Source organism: Danio aesculapii, chromosome 2 (genome assembly GCF_903798145.1).
Source record: "Danio aesculapii chromosome 2, fDanAes4.1, whole genome shotgun sequence".
In the NCBI taxonomy this organism is placed as follows: domain Eukaryota; kingdom Metazoa; phylum Chordata; class Actinopteri; order Cypriniformes; family Danionidae; genus Danio; species Danio aesculapii.
In genome coordinates, this window is record NC_079436.1 from 58,012,215 (window position 1) to 58,033,561 (window position 21,347).

General features: G+C 33.1%; 1 protein-coding gene across 2 annotated transcripts in view; it reads right to left on the reverse strand.

Moving 5' to 3' along the window:
* tcf3a (transcription factor 3a) overlaps positions 1-21,347 on the reverse strand; it is a 74,580-nt gene that overhangs the window by 16,488 nt on the left and 36,745 nt on the right. For both annotated transcript variants that reach the window (XM_056446486.1, XM_056446478.1), the window contains exons 8-17: positions 20,956-21,008; positions 16,281-16,380; positions 13,903-13,970; positions 9,681-9,825; positions 9,142-9,200; positions 6,648-6,726; positions 6,423-6,499; positions 3,633-3,803; positions 3,067-3,178; positions 1,393-1,528 (exon numbers count right to left, since the gene is read on the reverse strand). In XM_056446486.1, the coding sequence (XP_056302461.1) occupies positions 1,393-1,528; positions 3,067-3,178; positions 3,633-3,803; positions 6,423-6,499; positions 6,648-6,726; positions 9,142-9,200; positions 9,681-9,825; positions 13,903-13,970; positions 16,281-16,380; positions 20,956-21,008 (1,000 nt within the window). The remainder of the gene's footprint in view (positions 1-1,392; positions 1,529-3,066; positions 3,179-3,632; positions 3,804-6,422; positions 6,500-6,647; positions 6,727-9,141; positions 9,201-9,680; positions 9,826-13,902; positions 13,971-16,280; positions 16,381-20,955; positions 21,009-21,347) is intronic.

The window sequence follows — 21,347 nt, forward strand, 5'->3', positions numbered from 1 at the left end:
AAGTTGTGTTTAAAATGATGGGAAAATAAACTAAATTAATGATCAAAGATAACTACAATTAATGAGCAACAGTTAAAACTATAATGATACAAAATGTTGTCATGTCACTTTTAAAAATGTCACAAGGTTACAGAAGATAATATTTCAAATCAATGCTGTTTTGAACATTTTATACATCAACTACACTACCTGACAAAAGTCTTGTGGCCTATCCTAGTTTTAGGAGCACAAATAATAACTGGACTTCTAGTTGATCATTTGGTGTCAGAAGTGTCTTATATGAAAGGTAAAGGCCTCTAGATGAGGCTTATTTGAGCACAATAAAATCTGATCATGTCTTGATGTTGATTGATTTCATTAGGACAGTAAGGTCTGACTCTGCTTAGACTAAAGTCTGCTCACTGAACCTTCAATAATGTCCAGTATAGAATATGTGGTCATGCTGCAGTGGAAACAGAATGAATATTGTGTCTGACTCCATCATGAGCTTGGAGGACTGCATCCATACATCTCTGCAATGACTCAAATCACTGATTAATAAAGTCATCTGGAATGACAAAGAAAGCCTTCTTGCAGGACTCCCAGAGTTCACCAAGATTCTTTGGGTTCATCTTCAATGCCTCCTCCATCTTACCCCAGACATGCTCAATAATGTTTATGTCTGGTGACTGGGCTGGCCAATCCTGCAGCACCTTGACCTTCTCTGCTTTCAGGAGCTTTGATGTGGAGGCTGAAGTATGAGGAGCGCTATCCTGCTGGAGAATTTGCCCTCTCCTGTGGTTTGTAATGTAATGGGCAGCACAAATGTCTTGATACCTCAGGCTGTTGATGTTGATCATCCACTCTGCAGATCTCTCGCACACCCCATACTGAATGGAACCCCAAACTATGATTGTTCCTTCACCAAACTTGACTGATTTCTGTGAGAATCTCCATGCTGGTTCCAGTAGGTCTTCTGCAGTATTTGTGATGATTGGGATGCAGATCAACAGATGATTCAGCAGAGAAATCCACCTTCTGTCTCTTTCTAAATGATCAACTAGAAGTCGAGTTATTATTTGTTGCTCTTACAACTGGGATCGACGACAAGACTTTTGTCAGGCAGTGTACAACACATAAAAAATTTTTCAACACTAATAATATTCAGAAATTTCTGAAGAATCATGTGACTTAAGAGTGGAGAAATGATGCTGAACATTCAGCTTTACATCACAAAAATAAGTAACAGTAAGTTCCTTTATAGTCACATTAAAATTGTTTTGAAATTGCAAAAATATAACTGTATTTTTGTTGAAATAAATGCAAACTTCTTGCAAATAAGACTCTTATTATTTACTCTAAACTCTTGCCTTATTGCATTTTTTTAATCCTGTAATGAAGTTGCACTGGTACCTCGTTCTCGTGCGGCTTTTTCCATCTTTCTTCTCATCCTCTGATTTATCTGCGATAGACAGATTATCATCATCGTCTTTGTCTTCTCTCTTTATATCTGAGCTGGAGGCGTGAGACGAACGAGCCAGAGTGAGACCTGACAGACAGAAACAGGATGAGATTAGCAACAGAAAACACTCACAAAACATACTGTAATTCATGAGGTGATTTCTAAAATGTGACCCTGGAGCACAAAATCAGGCTCATGTTGCACAGGAATATTTGGAGAAATAGCCAAAAACACATTGTATGGGTCAACATTAAGTCAAGATTATATTAATTGAAGACATTTTGTACATTTTCTACTGTAAATATATAAAAACTAAATTTTTGATTGGTATTGTGCATTGCAAAGCACTTTAAAGGTGATTTTCTCTATATTTAGATTTTTCCTAATCCTCAGATGCATCTCTTCCATCATAACTGGCTTACATGAATCACAGAATGGTTCAAGCGGTAAAAGCAAGGATACATAACGCTGCATTAGTATTTCAGTTAATGCATCCTCCTAGAACCAATCCAATAAATTTCATGTTTGTTTTAAAGCTTTATAATGTATAAAATACATGAAAAATGTATAAAAAAGCAATATAAAAGGGGCACGTTTGCATAATGTTAGTTCATGCATTCCCCTTAGAATCAATCCCAAGAACTTGAGTGTTTTATTTAAAGCTTTATAATGAATTAAATGCAAGCAACAGTGAGGTGTATTTGCTTTATTTCAGTTCATGCATTTCCTTAGAATCAATCCCAAAAACTTCAATGCTTGTTTTAACGCTGTACGATGTATAAAAAACATGCACCAGTGGAAAAAATCTTTTGAAACTAAGATGCATTTGCATTATTTCAGTCCAAGCATTCCCTTAGAATCAACCCAAAGAACTTAAATGCTTGTTTTCAAGCTGTATGATGTATGAAAAGCACGCAACAGCATAAAAAAATTTAAATATGGAGTGCATTTGCCTTATTTTACTTCAGGCATGCCCATAGAACCAATCCAAGAAGTTTAATGCCTCCTTTAAATGTTTATGATGTATGAAAAGCATACAACAGTGAAAAGAGAAATTTAAAATAAGGTGCATTTGCATTAGTTTATTTCATGCATTCCGTTATAATCAATCCAAAAACTTTAATGTTTGTTTTAAAGCCTTATAATGAATTAAATGCATGCAACAGTGTGAAAAAGCAATAAAAAAGGTGCGTTTGCATTATTCTTAGTTCATGCATTCCCTTAAAATCAATCCCATGAGCTTTGCTGTTTGTTTTAAAGCTTTATGATGTATGAAAAACATGCACCAGTGCAAAAAAGCTATTAAAAATGGGGTGCATTAGCATTATTTCTTACTTTATGCATCTCTTAGAACCAATCCAAAGAACCTGAATGCCTGTTTTAAATCTGTATGATGTATGAAAAGCATGCAACAGTGTAAAAAAGTTATTAAAAAAGTGCACTGGAGTGCATTTATGTTATTTTAGTTCACGAATCCCCTTGCAATCACTCTCATGAACTTTAATGCCTGTTACAATACAAAAACCTCTTGTTGCCCGCTTGTGCATTAAAATGCCTGCTCAAAGCTCATCATTTATGGAAGTGAATAAGACTAATGTGTGTTATGATTAAAGAAAGGCACTGACTGGTGAAGGTGTCCGACTGAGAGGACGGTGGAGGCTGATGGGAAGTGTGGTGTCCCTGCAGAAGAGCACTGGACTGCGGTAAACCTGCAGCGTCTTCACTGTGATTCGACATCTAGACAGAGAACATTAATGCACACTATTAGTAAACACTTATTAGAGGCTCAGCAGTCAATTTAATATTTTATAAGTAAAAAAATAAATAAAAAACAATCGGGGGAAAAACTTTGATGTCAAAATGTGACAAATATTTTATGCAGTTCTTTATGTAATATAAATATTTTTACACATTATTTAATGTATAAATATCACCTTGTAAAATGGTATTTAAAAAATTAAACCTGTTTTAATTCTAGCTCAAATACAACAAATAAAACTTTCTCCGGAAGAAAAAATATTATAGCAAATACTGTGAAAAACTTTTAAAAATTTAAAAGGAGGGCTATTAATCATGACTTCACCTGTATATCACCTATATATTTGCAAATCTTGGGTGAATAATCTCTCTAATATGATAATACCGGAGGCACATCTCTCGTCTGTAAAGCCAGAGTTTTGTTCACACTCACCAGGCCCGGCAGACGGTTGGCGAGGCCGAAGGCCTGACTGAGGGAGCCCAGAGCTGCAGCACCAGCCGAATGACCAGAGATGGCAGCGCTCAGCAAACTCTGCATATCTGTGCCCACCGCATGATTCCTCAACACATGCAGCGCTTCACCCAGACGGTCATCTAGCTTACTCTGAGGAGAACACACAAATATTCTAGACTCAAAGACTGTCAAACGTACAACAGTCTGACATACAGCTGCATGCATTTATGTATATGAATATGCATGAGGCACATCCTTTTTTAATATTTGTGCATGCATACATTTATATACACAGTACCCAGTATAAATGAGTACACAGTCATTTTGAAAATGAATATTTTTATCAATATTTCAGTGAATATAGGTCATATATTTGTGTGCATTTGAACAGATTTATTAAACAGATACATTTATTAAAATAATACTTAAGTCACCAAACATCTTTAGAAATGGAAAGATAATACATTTAAATTCATGCGAAATATTGCAAATCTTTATTTTCTATATACTTTTTCTCATTTAATTTAATATTTTTCCCTGACATAAATTTGGGCTACAAATATTTGGACAGTTATTAGTTGTTAGATTAGCTCCAGATTTGACTGACTAATCCAATGTAAAGCATCCTACAGAAAATATTCCTTTAAGAGAGATGAAGGGTGAACTCATATATGCCGAGCACTGTATATATATTTATGCACGCATGTACAATATGCATGCACACATATGCCAAAAAGGATGTGCATGCATATACCCATAAATCTATAGATACACATGCACATTCTTTTACATATTAAAAGTGCATCTACATGCATGCATTTAAGTATATACAAATGTTATATATATTAACATGCTTTTTGAAATATGCTCACGCATACATTTTAGGGTTTTTCAGTGTTTAATAATTATGACTGTTAAGTAATTGTTGTTTTAAAAATGTGTAATCTGACATTATAGTGTCACTCACTTTGCAAAAAACAAACAAACCCATTTTGAGAGTTCAAAAGCACTGACTGTGTGATGAAGCTTATTTGAATGCTGTTAAAATACGCTTATAACAAAAGCCAAAATAAAAATTCATTTAAGGGGTTGGTTCTTATTTCTAAGACATTGATCATATCGAAAGGGATATTCATTTCAACGTTCAAACAACGCTGGAATTAGGCATGTGCCGATATACATTTCAGACGGTATAATAACCTGTGTTAAAAATATCACAGTATAATAGTGTCATGGTAATGTGATTACTGCACTAAAATAAGTTCTTTTTAAATGTCTGGGTAAAAACATAAATAACTTTTCCTCCATTAATCAAAGGACATTTTATTTTTGGGAAACATTTATAATATTTTGGAATAGTCAGGCTTATAAATTAAAATAAATCATTGACTTCTGCTCTCTTTATTTGTTTCACTCATTAAAAAAAACACATTAAAAAACCCTTACAAACACCTTAGGAACGGTATTACAGACAATTTTAGCTTGTTTTAAAACCTTGACTTCTCCAAACCAAGTAAAACCTTAAAACCGGTTATCGTTCCATGCCTAGCTGGAACTGAACATTCCTGCATCTCAGAGCAGAACTGTGCTTTCTATGAATCTGTTTCTGAATGAGTCGGTGATTTAATGATTCACTCAATAAGACAGTCACTTGTTTTCTAAATGAATCAGCTGCCCTGAATGATTTGTGTTTTTATTGAATGACAATAAATCACATGGCTTGTGCATCCACTTAGAGTCATTCGTTTATTCATGATAATCTTAAAGACTTCCAAACCTCTGAATTTAATTTTTTCAGTACAGTCTTCAGTCTACTAAACCTTCTTGCATTGACATGCATTGGGTCTTTTGTTTCTACAATGGCAGTTAAAGGTTTCCTGTCTCATTTAGATCTCATCATTTATTTCTACATCTAGATCAACTGACAAAAACAAGATTTCCTTTTGTACTCAAGAAAACAGGTGAATATATAAAGGTAAATGCATAAATACATTTGTTTAATGCTCTATCCCTTTAAAACAGCACTAAATTAATCAAGCACATTCGTAATTCACACCCCCAGCATATTAATGCCATGAAAGTCCTTAATTGTACTTAATGTTTACATTAAAAGTCAGTACTGATGTTTTGATTGAGGCAATTTCAGAAATGCAGACCATTTTAAACAGCCATCTTCAAAATGTTTAATACAATTAGCTGAATTCAACACTGATAATACTTAAATACGGTTTCTGAAACACTGATTAAATGTGCATTATTTGCTATAGTTCTTGTATAAAATGTAAATATAAGACTTTTAATTTAGGAATTTCTTCGTTTTTTCATTCGGTTTCTGAAAGCAGCACAGTACAATTGTTGAAATCACACCATAAATTTCAACTCAAGCACTTTCAAGGACCTATGCATGAAATTCAAGTACTTTCAAGAAGCGTGGGAAGTCTGAAACATGCTGTAGATCAGTGTTTCCCAACCCTGTTCCTGAAGGCACACCAACAGTACACATTTTCAACCTCTCCCAAATCAAACACACCTGAATCATCTTATCATAACATCAGAAGAGACTCCAACACCTGAAGTTAATGGGTCAGAAAAGGGAGACATCCAAAATATGTACTGTTGGTGTGCCTCCAGGAACAGGGTTGGGAAACACTGCTCTAGATCATGTGAAAAAGCAAAATTGCCAATTCAAAATCCTATAAGCACAAAATCCTGCTTTTACTCTAATGCAACTCGTTTCAATCACAGCATGATTTATGCAGAAAACCATACCTGTGCCTGCAGTCCCGCTTCAAAACCAGGCGATGGCGCAGGCTGAGAAGAGCCTTTGGGCCACTGAGATGCAGAGGCTGAAAACACAAACAAACACAGATGTTAGTGAAGCCTGCCGCTGCATCAGATGTGGAGAAATCATAAAGCAGAGCGTGATCAAACTGTGCTGACAGAATCGCACAGCAGATGGCAGTACAGAGTGAGTAAAAGGAGAAGAAAACACACCGGCCACATTAGAAGGAGAGCCGACAGGAGTGGACGGCGTCGAGGAGAAGTTGCTGCCATTATTGTCTGACGGATATATCTAAAAACAATAAGAGAGAAGGGAGAATCAACTATCAATTCATCACAAAATACATTTAGAGAGATGCATTCAGTTAAAACAGGTCACATGCAGAAATCAGAGTGAAATTCAATACCTATTAAGATATTTAAAACGGTAGTTGCACACATTAAGAGCTCATCGCCACTTTAGGTTTGAACAGGTAATATTGAAGACATTTTAACTAACAGTATATTTACTAAATACTGATTGTATACCGATGTGTACCGATTGAAACTAATTCTAAAGTAAATCAGTATTCATATACTGAATAAACACGATGATCCAGCAGGGGATGTCAATAACAGCCAGTGTTGCCAGATTGGGCATTTTACTGGTTTTGAATTTGATTGTGAGGAAATTTGGGCGGTTTAGAAACGTAAATATTATATGCAACTAATTTAACAAAACATAAGTGTGTGCCCCTAGTCCATTCAGTTAGTAGTGACCAGTGCATAGCGCAAACCGCGTGGGCTCACCACCCACAGGAGGAGGTGAGGGAAAGTTGTATCAAAATCTCCCCAGACAAATCGGACTCCCCTTCACGTGCATCACGCAGCGCCTGTAGTTAAACTCAACGCTTGATCATGACACTTTTATCGATCATTTTTTTCTGCAATTGACAGCAAGAACAAACATAGAAGTGTTGTCTGATTGACAACTACATGTGTTCAAAAACAATTTATAACACCAAATAGGACAAATTAATACCCTATTACGAAAGTAAAATATACTCTCTAATAGGTAGTGTAATCTACAACATTAAGTGCAGTGTGTCGGTGACAGGGGGCAGTGTTTCGATATGTTGAGGTTCTGTGACTGAAGGTTGCTGTGTGGTTAAATTCTGACAGTTAAAGTGACCAGGTTAATAAAAATTATTTAATTTTCATCATTTATGTTTATTATTCTTCTGTATTGTTTTTTTATAATGTGTCTGCGACATATTGAAAGGTGTCCTTGAGTGCTTTGAAAGGGGCCTATAAATAAAGGGTATTATTATTATTATTATTATTATTAATATTATTATTAATAAATAAAATATTAATCTAATATTTTGGGTGTTTTTTGTGCATTTGGGTGGGATTTGGACAGCTTTTGGGCTGGAAAAAGTCAGCTATATCTGATAACATTGATAACAGCAGGAATAATACTGTAATCTTGCTTACTGCAGTAAACAAAGCAGCATGATGTCAAATCAAGCAGAATTATATTGGTTTCATGAACTACAAAGCACCCCCAATATTCAGATTAAATTCAGGCAAGCTTTAGCATTCAGATGCAAATTTCAATACCTTGTAAAATATAGAAATGTTATACTTTTTAAGATCCTTAAATATCTTTAAATTGACTTATCAATTTTTAATGCTTTCTAAGACACCACGAACACCCTGTAAATTAATAAAGAGCATGGAAAAACAGAATTACTGAAATGACAAAACATCTGAAATTAAACTCATTCATTCATTTTCGGCTTAGTCTCTTTATTCATCAGGGTTTGCCACAGTGCATGTTTTATCCAGCATATGGTTTCCACAACGGATGCCCTTCCAGCTGTAACCCAGTACTGGGAAAACAGCCATACACACTCATACACTATTAGTTTTAGTTCATCAACTCCCCTATAGCACATGTGTTTGGACTGTGGGGGAAACCGGAGCAAACTCACGCCAACATGCAAACTCCACACAGAAACGCCAACTGGCCCAGCCGGGACTCGAACCAGCAACCTTCTTGCTACGAGGCGATTGTGCTACCACTGCACCACCGTGAAGCCCGAGAAAATGTATATAAATAATAATAATATATATATTTATATAAATAATGTAAATCATGTTCTTGCATTTAAATGTAGATATTTGGACTTGAAACAGGACAAAAATTAAAGTAAGCTTTTTTTGCATAAATTACGTATAAATATTTAAGTATTTTTGTGCCCAGATGTTTTAAACTCTTGAAATGCTCAGTCACAGGCCTTAAAAACACATGCAAGTGATAAAGTTACACTCTATAATGGTTAAACATGGCAGTGACTCTACAAACCTCATGTGTTCTGTGGCTCCTGGTCAATTATAATTTAGACTCAACACTGCATATCTCGCAATGAGACTATTGCGATGGTGAAACTATATATTAAGCAGCCCTAGAATGTACTACCCAATTACACATAACAGCTAGAAAATACCCATAATGCACTTGACAGACATGACAGAAAAACAGCTTTAAATAACCATCACAGGAGCTAAATGTGAAGAGCAAAATCTAATCCGTCTGAGGGATTTTTAAACCAGCCAATCACTATTATAGGAAGTAGTGAGTGAGGGGTGATGTATAAGGCGGCAATTTCAAATACAGCAACAGTGAATCACTACATAAATGATTCTGAATCTTCCGACTCACCGAAGCCAGAGCTTTCCCGATCTCTGCGCCGGAGCTGCCAGCGTTTGCTCCTCTGTTTCCTGCATTGACAGAAAATAAGTCATGTGAGTAATATTTTATACATATCGATATGAATATATTTTCACCAGACTTGAATAGCTCAATTTGAAAAGAATTCATAATTTTACAGTGATTATTAATGATTTAGGACAGATCATCTCGTTTTTTATAGTTTATTTGGCAAGTCTAACTGTATTAAAGTATGTGTTGAATAAACATAAATAACACTGTATAGTCTTCATTGTACAAAAGCATACAAATACATTAAAACTAATGGTTTAAATGCACTTGAAATCTTAGTCGTCGGTCTTAAAGGGGTAGTTTGCCCAAAAATCTTTAATTTACTCACTCTAATTAAGTGGTTATTGAACTTTGAGTTTGTTTGTCCTACCATAGAAGTCAATGGTTACAGATTTACAACATTTCCTAAGGAATGGATAATCTTAAATTGACATTGTTGCTGAATTGGTATATAGTGCAGCTGCGTTCAGTGCTGTTACCCATGATGCCGTCGCCGGAGCTGATGGGTGGTGTGTGGTTGGGAACGCCATAACCTGCAGGAACCGAGTGGAAGCTGGAGGGTAAATTGACCTCGCTGCCATGCAGAGGATAATTCTGCGGAGATACCGGCAGCGGCTGACGCTTCTGCAGACACACAGCACAAAGACAATATTACACTTGTAAGGAATAATTAATAACGAGCAAGTTATTACCGATAACAAGGCTCACACGCAATCTGCGTGCATATATCTAGATTTTTTTAGCACATCATGAATCAGTTTAATTGCTATTTACCATTGTAAATGTACAGTTGAAGTCAAAATTATTCGCCCTCCTGTGAAATTTTTCACAGTATTTCCTCTAATATTTTTGCTTCTAGGGAAAGTCTTATTTGTTTTATTTCGGCTAGAATAAAAGCAGTTTTTAATTGTTTTAAACCCATTTTGAGGTCAATATTATTAGCCACCTTAAGCAATATTTGTTTTGGATTGTCTCCAGAAGAAACTACTGTTATACAATAACTTGGCTAATTAACCTAACTTTACCCTAATTGACCTAGTTAAGCCTTTAAATGTCACTTTAAGCTGAATACTAGTGTCTTGAAGACAATGGGGGGGGGGGGGGGGAGGAGAGAGAATACAGGAGGGTTAATAATCCTGATTCGACTGTATATTTACTCAGTTGAAAATTAATGTCAGTAATATTAACAATGAATAAGCACATGTTTATATGGTGTATGTACAATCAGTTTGAGTTATGAGTCTTGCTTTGTTTACATAACAAGTGATTCTATTTGAATTTGCAACGTAAACAGTAAACATATTTTCAGCTTTTAGTTACTATACTCCCAAACTCATTGCACAAAATCTGCACATTAAAGCAATTTCCACAGATTTCCAGCATTTAAACATGTGGCCTTGCCCATAACCCCCGGTGTGCATTATGCTCTAATAATTCCATGGCCATAAATTGCATTATTCTGCTTATAGTCCAGCTGCAGGCACTGTTCAGATGTTGTATTTCCTACATTTGTCCTCAAACTGCTCCTGTGTGTAGGACTAGTTTCTTACTAGGGGTTGCACAGACCAGTCATTGAGCAAGATTGAGCATTTTTTTGACCCCTACTATTATAGCAGTAAAATATGCGTTTGAGCAGGACTCTGATGCTTATAGCATTTGTCTTTTGTGCTGTAATAAAATAACTTCCCAAATATAAAAATATTTGTTAAATTCTTAGTAGAGCGTGCCGTGATCATATGTTAACTGCATTTATTTTGCAGTAAAATTAGCCTGTGCTAATGTTGCATTAACAAATGAATACTGTTGACGATGCATTTGTTTTGCACTAAAAATAGTCATTGGTAATGTTGCATTGTTTTTGCAGCATGTTATGAGGTGTCAAACAGCACGTGAATATATTTTTCCTGCACGCAAATATTAAATTGTGCTATGTTGCAAAATATTAGGCATCACCAGTCTAGTCGACGTTGACTTTAAAGAGCCCGTATTATGGTTTTTTTTTAAATGACCACCCATGCAGTGTGTAACACAGCACTAAATGAATGGAAACATCCAGCTGAGGTTTATATCTGAAAGTGCAACATGTTTATAACTATTGATTCTACTGAGTTGACAGAGTCAAATTAATAATTCATCCTTTGTTTGGATCTTTTGCCAGCACGCATTGACGTTGATACATCGCCAAATATGAAGTGCCGGATCCGGTAAAACGTGAACGTGCCTTTCCCTCCAAGTTAATTCCCTCATGTATGTTATTTTCTCACATTTTACATCCATTAATGGAAATATTGGGAAAATCTCTCCTTTAGTCAGTCTAGTCCCTAGGAATGAGAGCACACATTAGAATGAGAAGCTTACATCTAGTATCCTTTCCTATATATTTGTGTGATGTATACATAAATGAAGAGGAAATGTGAGAAAAGGTGCCTTAGCTGATGTGTACTGTATGCTTATGACAAGAGATATTGCCTAATTTCTCTTTGTACCGTATAATTAGAGGCATCATTCTGGCCTCTATTTACTGGAATCTTCTAGAAGTACTTTTTTCTGCTTTGCATTACTGTGCATTTTGGTTCTGTCGATGTTTTTCGCAGATGAACCCTAAAACTGCGTGCACAAATGTCCGGGCAATATTAAACCTAAAACCAACTTTACTAAGCTAGGAGGTGATTGGTTTTCTAAAGTATTTCCCAGTTCACGCTCGAGGGCTTGTGCAGCTGCAAGCAGCTGAGACTTCACCATGTTTATTTACCTGCCTTGCAGCAACGGCTGCCGTATGTGGGCGTGGCCAGGCCATGCATTTTCAATTTCACATCGCCTTTCATTCGTCACGATGTATTCAATGAAAAAGGATTCTGTTTTTTCATTTTCATCTTGCAGCAAACATTGCACATATGTCTTGGAAAATGTTAACAGAATAACATAGACATTTAACATATTGCATTATCGTTTCGTGTATTGCATTTCAATATGAATTTTGCTACACACATCCCACGGTGTTATGCTGAAAATGAAATCCTGCGTTTCCTAGACGTGAGTGTAAACGCATTTAAGACAAATAACATTTAGATGATCGTTTTGCTACAGTTTCTGCTTGCACTTTACACACATCAAATTCAGTTTGTGTACTGCATTTTCAATTTAACTTTGCAACTTATAAAGCATTAAAATACGGAAATGATTTACAAAATAAAACCATGTTTAAAATGATAAATGCAAATGATTAAATGCAAATAATGTACAAATGTCTTGGAAAATGCAAACTGAAATACAGAAATACATTGCCATTTAACATATTGCATTGCCTTTTTTTGAAATTACATTTCAACATGAATTATGCTACTCATATGCTTCCATATTACACAGTTTATATGAACCAGTTTCTTCTTCCTCCAGATCCTGTAAGTGTTTCTTCTTCCTACACAATGTGAAGTGTGATTAGAAATGTCTGGTTTTCTGTAGTTTTCTAAATATGTTTAATTGTGTGTTGTAACTTGTAATCGCTCTGTGTGGCTTGTAATCGCATATCTATTATAGACCAGTGCTTGTACTATATCTCTCAGGTTAAATCTGTATGGGCTATTCACATATTGCATCCAAAACTACGTTGAAAACGCGTCGAATGCTGCTTCTTTACCGATTAAATGCGTTTTGTAATCGCAATCCTCTGCCGTTTGTCTTTGCTATGGCCACCATCAGCTGTTCCAACACACGCTTGTTGTGGTCAATTTTCAAAATAGTTCAACTTCTGCCACTGTGTGGATTAATAGTGCTGTGTGTCGTTGTTATTACTTGGGGTCGTGGTTAAGAATTGAGGAATATGCTGCTGTTTAACTGCACTGCTTTAATGCATTCCTGTGTTGGCCTCACACATATACTATGTGCTCCGACTACTTCACAGCTGTGGTGGGCGTTTCTCTTTGTCTCGCGCTGAACCCAGTCGCCAATCACAACAGACTTAAGTCACTGGACCAATCAGTGCAGATTAGAATCATGCAAAGGAGGCATTTGGGAACAAATGAATCTCTGAATTCAGTCAAATAAATGCATATTATAAGACAATGAAAGTGTTTTTGACCTTGCATGCATATCAGCCTGCTGTTGGAGACCCCAAAACCCCAAAAAATTACCTTTTATAATGCATAATAAGGGCACTTTAATAATGTAAACGTAATAACTAAAGTAATTCAGCCCCTATTCCTTCCACATCTCATCTCCCAAAAGTCTTCTGTTGCAGCTGTGGAATATCTGATAATCATTTAGCGTATTGATCTGGCACTCTAATGCGCTCAAAACCTGCCGGAACTACTTTAGCTGAAAATAATGGCACACCTTAGAATACTCATCAGCCAATCAGAATCAAGCATTCGACGGCCATCGTGCGTGTTATTTTATTTGATTGGCCGTTAAATTAAACGAATTGAATATATTTGGGGCATAACAGAACGTCTCGTCTTTGACCCTCATATATGTAGTATTTCTCAACCACTGGTTCAGCATCAGGAATGTTTGATTGCTTTTCCACATGAAGCTCTGAAGTAATTAACTGCATTTTTCTCTGCGGTTTCTGGCCCATCAGAAAGGGAAAAAATATCTAGAGGACTCCATTAGGAGATATTTTTGACCAAATGAATCTGAGATCATGATGGTATTTAAGAAACTTGAATTTAATCCTAAAAACACATTTAAAGATGAGCTCACCTGTGGGTTTATGAAGTTACTCATGACCGGAGAATATCCAGACTGACCCCAATGATCCGGAAGTCCCTCTGAAAACAAAAAAACAAGACCAGATTCAAGACCAGAACAACAAAAACGAGATCCACAAGTCAACTGCTTGAAGAAAATACTGATCTTACATTACTTCAAGATATAAAATATACAGATATGAATTATTACATTTTAATTCTCTCAATATGTGATAAGTGCAGTGATTTGCATAATATAAAATTATAAAAATATTAAACAGCTATTGAACTAAATATTTGATAAAACCCTAGCTGTATATACACAAATTAAATATTTTTAGATGCACAAAAATGTAATATTTGATCTATTAAACTAAATATTTGACATAACATCACAATTTATATATAATTTCAGCCTGCCATTTTAGATTTCCTATCTGCTGCACATTTTATTTGTGCGTAAAATGCCTTGAGAGCCTACTTTTGAAGGCGCTATATAAAAAAAGTTTATTATTATTATTATAATTATTATTATTATTATTATTATCATCATCATTATTACTATCTATCTACAGCAATATTAGTTTATTTTCTCCAATATGAAGTGAAACCAGTTTTGTTATTACAAATATTAATTTTCAAAATGGGGTGTAGTCATTTGTGCTGTGCACTGTATATACAATCTATTTATAGATCTAAGAAAGAAGCTTTTAGTTTAATGCAATTACATAACTATAATTAATTACACTAAAACACAGTCGGAATCAAATATTCAAATGTTTTCAAAAAGTTTTCACTAAAATACTAAATATTACATGTGATATAAACATATACATGCTATATACAAATGCAGGCAGCAATGTAGAAATCATAATTGCATTGAAAGGAAAAAAGCAATTAAACTACAAATAAATAAAATATTAAATACATTTTAATTAACTATTCTGTTCACTGTATAATTAGTCTATTTAAGTAAAATATTATTTTAGCTTTATACTTTTTAATAATTATAATTACACAAACACAACCTAAAACCAATTTTTTTAATGTTTGAATGAAATTCCCTAAATTAATAAATAATAAATGTTTATATAAAAATGTAATCTAGAAATATATTGAAGAGAAAAACAGATAAAATAACAAATAAATAAATAGATATATAAATATAAGGTTTTTATTAAAGTATGCAGTGCACTGTATAAATAATTTGTCTAAGTAAAAAAATGTTTTTAGTTTTATGCTTTTAGATAACTATAAACTATACAAACACAAACTGAATTAAATATGTAAATGTTTTGATTAAATTTTCAAAATTTAATAAAAAAAATATGACATTTACATAAACATGCATGCAGCAATCTAGAAATCATAAACATTTAAAATGAAAAAAGAGATAAAACTACTAAATAAATAAATTTATATAAAATACATAATAAATTCAAATTAAATATAATAGAAAAGTAAACAAATTATAATCATTTTTAAAGGAAAAAAAAAACCCACAAAAAAATCTATATAAAATAAATAATAAATAAAAATAAAAATATATATAAATAAATTCAAATTAAAATGACTGTAAATAAAATATAATTTAAATATTCAAATGTTTTAATCGAATTAAGTAAATAATAAATATTAAATGTTTACATAAAATACATGCAGCAATCTAGAAATCATAATCATTTTAAAAAGAAAAAATAGACAAAACTACTAAATAAATAAATAAATATAAAATAAATAATAAATTAAATTGAATTATAAATAAATTCAAAGAAAATAGAATATATAAAATATTTAAATGTTTTAATGTTTTCACTAAATTAATAAACATTAAATGTTTACATAAAATGCATGCAGCAATCTAGAAATCATAATCATTTTAAAAAGAAAAAAATGAGCTAAAACTACTAAATAAACAAATAAATCAATGTAAAATATATAATAAATTCAAATAAAACATAATAGAAAAAATAGAATGAATTATAATCATTTTAAAAGGAAAAAAGAGATAAAACTACAAAATAAATAAATATAAAATAAATAAATTAAAATAAAATATAAATATAAATAAAATCAAATAAAAATAAATGTAAATAGATCATAATTTTAAAACAAAAAAGAGATAAAACTACTAAATAAATTTAAATTAAATAATAAATTAAATTCAAATAAAATAAATTCTATAACAAATTTTAATGTTTTAATGTTTTCACTAAATTAATAAACATTAAATGTTTATATAAAAATGCATGAAGCTATGTAGAAATCATAATCATTTTAAAAAGGAAAATAAATAAATAAATATATAATAAATAATAAATTAAAATACAATAAAAATACATTTTAATAAAATAAAATAAAAAAATCCCAAAATGTCCAGTCTGCACAAACCTTGCACATTAAAAAAGCCTGGATAAAGGTTTCCAGGTTTGGATCCGGGGTATCCGGCGCTGTCCTGGTTGTAATCCTCACCGGTAGAGCCTGGATACGCCTGAAAACAGAAGAAAGGAAAAGCTGTATTGAGCTCTTGAATGTGACGTGATCATCCAGAAGATGTGGTTTTGCTTCAGCCACAGAATGTCTGCATGTGCATTAAATTAGGAAACATTCATCCCAGATCAGAGAACCAATCCTGACTCAAGGGAAAGTCCAAAATTAGGACACAGACTAAAACAAAAACATACAGAAGATCCAGAATAACCCTGACAGGATAAAGGCCTGCGACCTGACAAGTTAACATTACTGAATAATATTACAATTATAGTTAAATATATATACACTCACCGTCCACTTTATTAGGTACAGCTAAAAACCCTAACTGCTCGTAACCCTAACTGCTCGTTAACGCCAAGATAACAAAAAAACTTGCCAAAAATGACATTCATTTAGTTTTTTTTACTATACAATTAAAATTTAAAAATAAATGAATATAATTAAAATATTAAAAAAATAGAAGTGATTATATAATAATAATAATAATAATAATAATAATAATATATAATTAAAAGGAAAAAAAGAGACAAAACTACTAAAAAAATAAATCAATATAAAATGCATAATAAATTCAAATAAAATATAATAGAAATAAATTCAAATAAAAATGAATGAAAATAAAATAGAATTCAAATATTAAAATGTTTCAATCAAGTTTTCAGTAAATTAATAAATATTAAATGTTTACATAAAATACATGCAGCAATCTAGAAATCATTTTAAAAGGAAAAAAGGAGACAAAACTACTAAATAAATAAATATAAAATAAAGAATAAATTTAAATAAAAAAGAAATAAATTAATTTAGTTTTTTTACTATACAATTAAAATTGAAAAATAAATTAATATAAATAAAATATTAAAAAATAGAAGTGATTATATAATAATAATAATAATAATAATAATAATATATAATCAATATAAATATACAACACGCATTGTTACTGGTAAATCAATAATTTTACACTTAATAATATTGAAGCATGCTTGACATTAAGGATAAATCATAATGTATTTGATACTATAACTGAAATATAAATGAATAAAAAATAGACAAAAATAAAAAAGCCAAAAGCTGAATATTTAAATAAAATTATGATAATAATAAAAATATAATGCATGTAAAATTAAATACAAGAAAACAAAAAAAGTTACCTTTTAACATAGTTAAATACAACCGAAAAATAAATACAAATAAAATATTTGTAAAAAAGTGATTATATAATATATTTTATATAATAACAATAATAATAATAATAAAATACATACAACGTGTATTTTCACTGATAAATCAATAATTTTACACGTTCTTAAAAATATTAAAATATGCTTGACATTAAGGATGAATCATAATAAATTTATTAACAAGCATTCGTTGCCCAAACCTCCAGCTGTTTTTGTCAAATAATAAAGCTTCCAATTTGAAGCATCTGATTAAAAAAAGCTTTAATTATTATTATTATTATTATTATTAAAGAGACTTCTTTATTGAGAAATGTAACATTTAGAGGACTTCTTTTTTCAGGTAATCATACACGAAGACGTCACGAAAACACGAAACAAAAGAAAACAGCAAAAACACACGCCTGTCTAACTGTGAAAGAGTGTTAATATTATAAACACCAGCAAATTACAAGCCAATTAAACACAACAAAGAGGTGAAATATAAGCAGCGTTCCAGCGATCTGATGTCAATGATGGAGAAAGAAGCCAAAGAAAAGCATCAAGCAGAAATAAAGCTGAAGAAGATGCATGAACACAAGAAAACGAGAGAGAGAAAATGAGGAGCGAGAGAGACTCTTTCCCAATTACAGAGCCATCTGTCCAATACTGGAGTCCAGCCAACAACACCGACAGCTGGAGACTCAGAGAAGCAGACCACCAATACAGAGAGAAGCAATGAAAAATACTGAGAGCATGAATAAAGATGCGGAGAGAGGAAAACAAAAAATACATCTGATGAGCATGAGAGACTAGAACTGCAATGTTTAAGAGCAAAGCTTTATTCACTTTGCTTTAGCTCCTTGTTTCTTGTGTTTGTATATTATTTATATACAGCTCAAGTCAAAATTGTTAGCCCTCCTGAATTATTAGCCTCCCTGCATATTTTAACAGAGAAATTGAACACATTTCTAAACATAATACTTTTAATAACTCACTTATAATCACTGAATAAAAGAATGATGACAGTAAATAATATTAGACTAGATATTCTTCAAGACACTTCTATACAGCTTAAAGTGACATTTAAAGGCTTAACTAGGGTAATTAGGGTAAAGTTAGGGTAATAAGGCAAGTCATTGTATAACAGTGGTTTGTTCTGGAGACAATCCAAAACTAATATTGCTTAAAGGAGGCTAATAATATTGACCTTAAAATGAGTTTAAAACAATTAAGAACTGCTTTTATTCTAGCTGAAATAAAACAAATAAGACTTTCTCCAGAAGAACAAATATTAGAGGAAATACTGTGAAAAATTCCTGAATCTGTTCAACATCATTTGTGAAATATTGAAAAAATAATTAATAGAGAGCAAAAAAATTTGACTTTAACTACACTACCTGACAAAAGTCTTGTTGCCCATCCAAGTTTTAGGAACACAAATAATAACTTGACTTTCGGTTGCTTACTTGGTATCAGAAGTGTGTTATATGAAAGGTAAAGGCCTCTAGATGAGGCTTATTTGAGCACAATAAAATATGATCATGTCTTGATTATTAATGATTTCATTAGGACAGTAAGGTCAGACTCTGCTTAGACTAAAGTCTGGTGACTGAACCTTCAATAATGTCCAGTATAGAATATGTGCTCATGCTGCAGTGGAAACAGAATGAATATTGTGTCTGACTCCATCATGAGCTTGGAGGACTGCATCCATACATCTCTGACATGACTCAAATCACTGATTAATAAAGTCATCTGGAATGGCAAAGAAAGCCTTCTTGCAGGACTCCCAGAGTTCATCAAGATTCATTAGATTCATCTTCAATGCCTCCTTCATCTTACAATAATCAATAATGTTCATGTCTGGTGACTGGCCTGGCCAATCCTGGAGCAGCTTATCCTTCTCTGCTTTCAGGAGCTTTGATGTGGAGGCTGAAGTAAGAGAAGGAGCGCTATCCTGCTGGAGAATTTGTAATGGGCAGCACAAATGTCTTGATACCTCAGGCTGTTGATGTTGATCATCCACTCTGCAGATCTCTCGCACGCCCCCATACTGAATAGAACCCCAAACCACGATTTCTCCTTCAACAATCTTGACTGATTTCTTAAGGAATCTTGACTCCATGCTGGTTCCAGTAGGTCTTCTGCAGTATTTGTTATGATTGGGATGCAGATCAACAGATGATTCAGCAGAGAAATCCACCTTCTGACACTTTTCCAAATGATCAACCAGAAGTCAAGACTTTTGTCAGGTAGTGTAGATATACAGTGTATATTTGGTGTTGTTATGTTTCTATTTTTAGATGCGTCTTAACATTCAGCCAAGGGTCTACAGATGAAAATGAGCTTCTTTTTTTTTTTTTGCCCCTGTTAGCAAATGAACTAAACAAACAAAACAAATTAGTATGTGGTATTCTAAAGGGTCCTAATATTATGCTGGAGTCACCTATAACAGATGTAAACACACCTAAGGTTAGAAAACATTGCAATATTTTTAAATGGGTTTAATATTAGTCATTTTGTGAGGATTTTGATTGTTCATTCGAATCATTGAACAGTTTAAGATCTGATGACTGACTGAATTGTTTTAATATTAACAAACTTAAAGGCACATAAACATTTGTTTAATTGTCCTTTTTTTTTTACTTCAGCAACAACCTGACAAGTGTCTTTAAAAGTGTTGAAGATTGACAATCATGTTGAACATTCATTTTTCATTCATTTTAACCCCTGAACTATCATCCTAAAAATAAAGAAAAAGTGAATTAAAGGGACCTATTATTGAAAAAAAAAAATCACTGTTATAAGGGGGTTAAACACAGTTGTGTGGCAGCAGTGTGTGAATACAGCAGCTTCAAATGGTAAAAAGTTATTAATTGTATTGTTTATAATCAGACTTGATGGATGAAACACTTTGATTGACATTCTCCTTTTGTGTGTGTCATCAGTGGGGGAAAGCCCCGCCCACTAGTAACCATCTCTCTCATTAGCATAGTATTGTTTTTGATGCTAACACAGGTGTTTGTAGCTCCGCCCTCTTCTGAAAAGATCACAATCTCATTTGAATTTAAAGCGACGGTGACAAAAAACACAGCTCGGATCAAACAAAGCCTAAAAGAGTCAGTTTCAGAGAGTTACAAACATTATCTGTGTGCTATTTTCAGCTGAAACTTCACACACACTCCAGAGACATCAGAGACTTATTTTACATCTTGTAGAATGGAGCATAATTAGACTTTGAAACCACAGAAGAGTAAGAGAACATTCACAGACTCTCATCATGCAGATACTACAGGTTCAGTGTGCTTGTACTGAGTATGTTGCGTGCACACTACATAGGGTGCATGTGTGTGTGTCTGTGTGTGTTTTGGGTCAGACATCAGCATGATAATCTGAGCTCAGACACTCACCGATATGGACGTCGGCAGGCCGTGAGGAACCTTCCTCTTTTTGGGCAGTGGATCTGAAAGGAAAACAGCATTAGGAAGCCGTCCAGACTATAATTGGATGCCAAAGGCTTTTAAAGTCTGATTTACATTAAAGCCGACATGATTGATGAGCTGATGCAAACAAAGATGTCGCACGCTTTTTAAAAACACACACACTTTCATGAGGAACTCTGTGTTGCTATCATATGTGTCCTTAAACTTCAATACATGAGGGAAAACATTACATAATATTGAAAATACAGCAGCAACACAGTACTGATCACTTGTCGTATAATATATTGAAGCCACACAGTCTATTAATGTATGCTTAATAAGAAAAAAAATATATATAGACTACTGGAGAGAAATGCAGC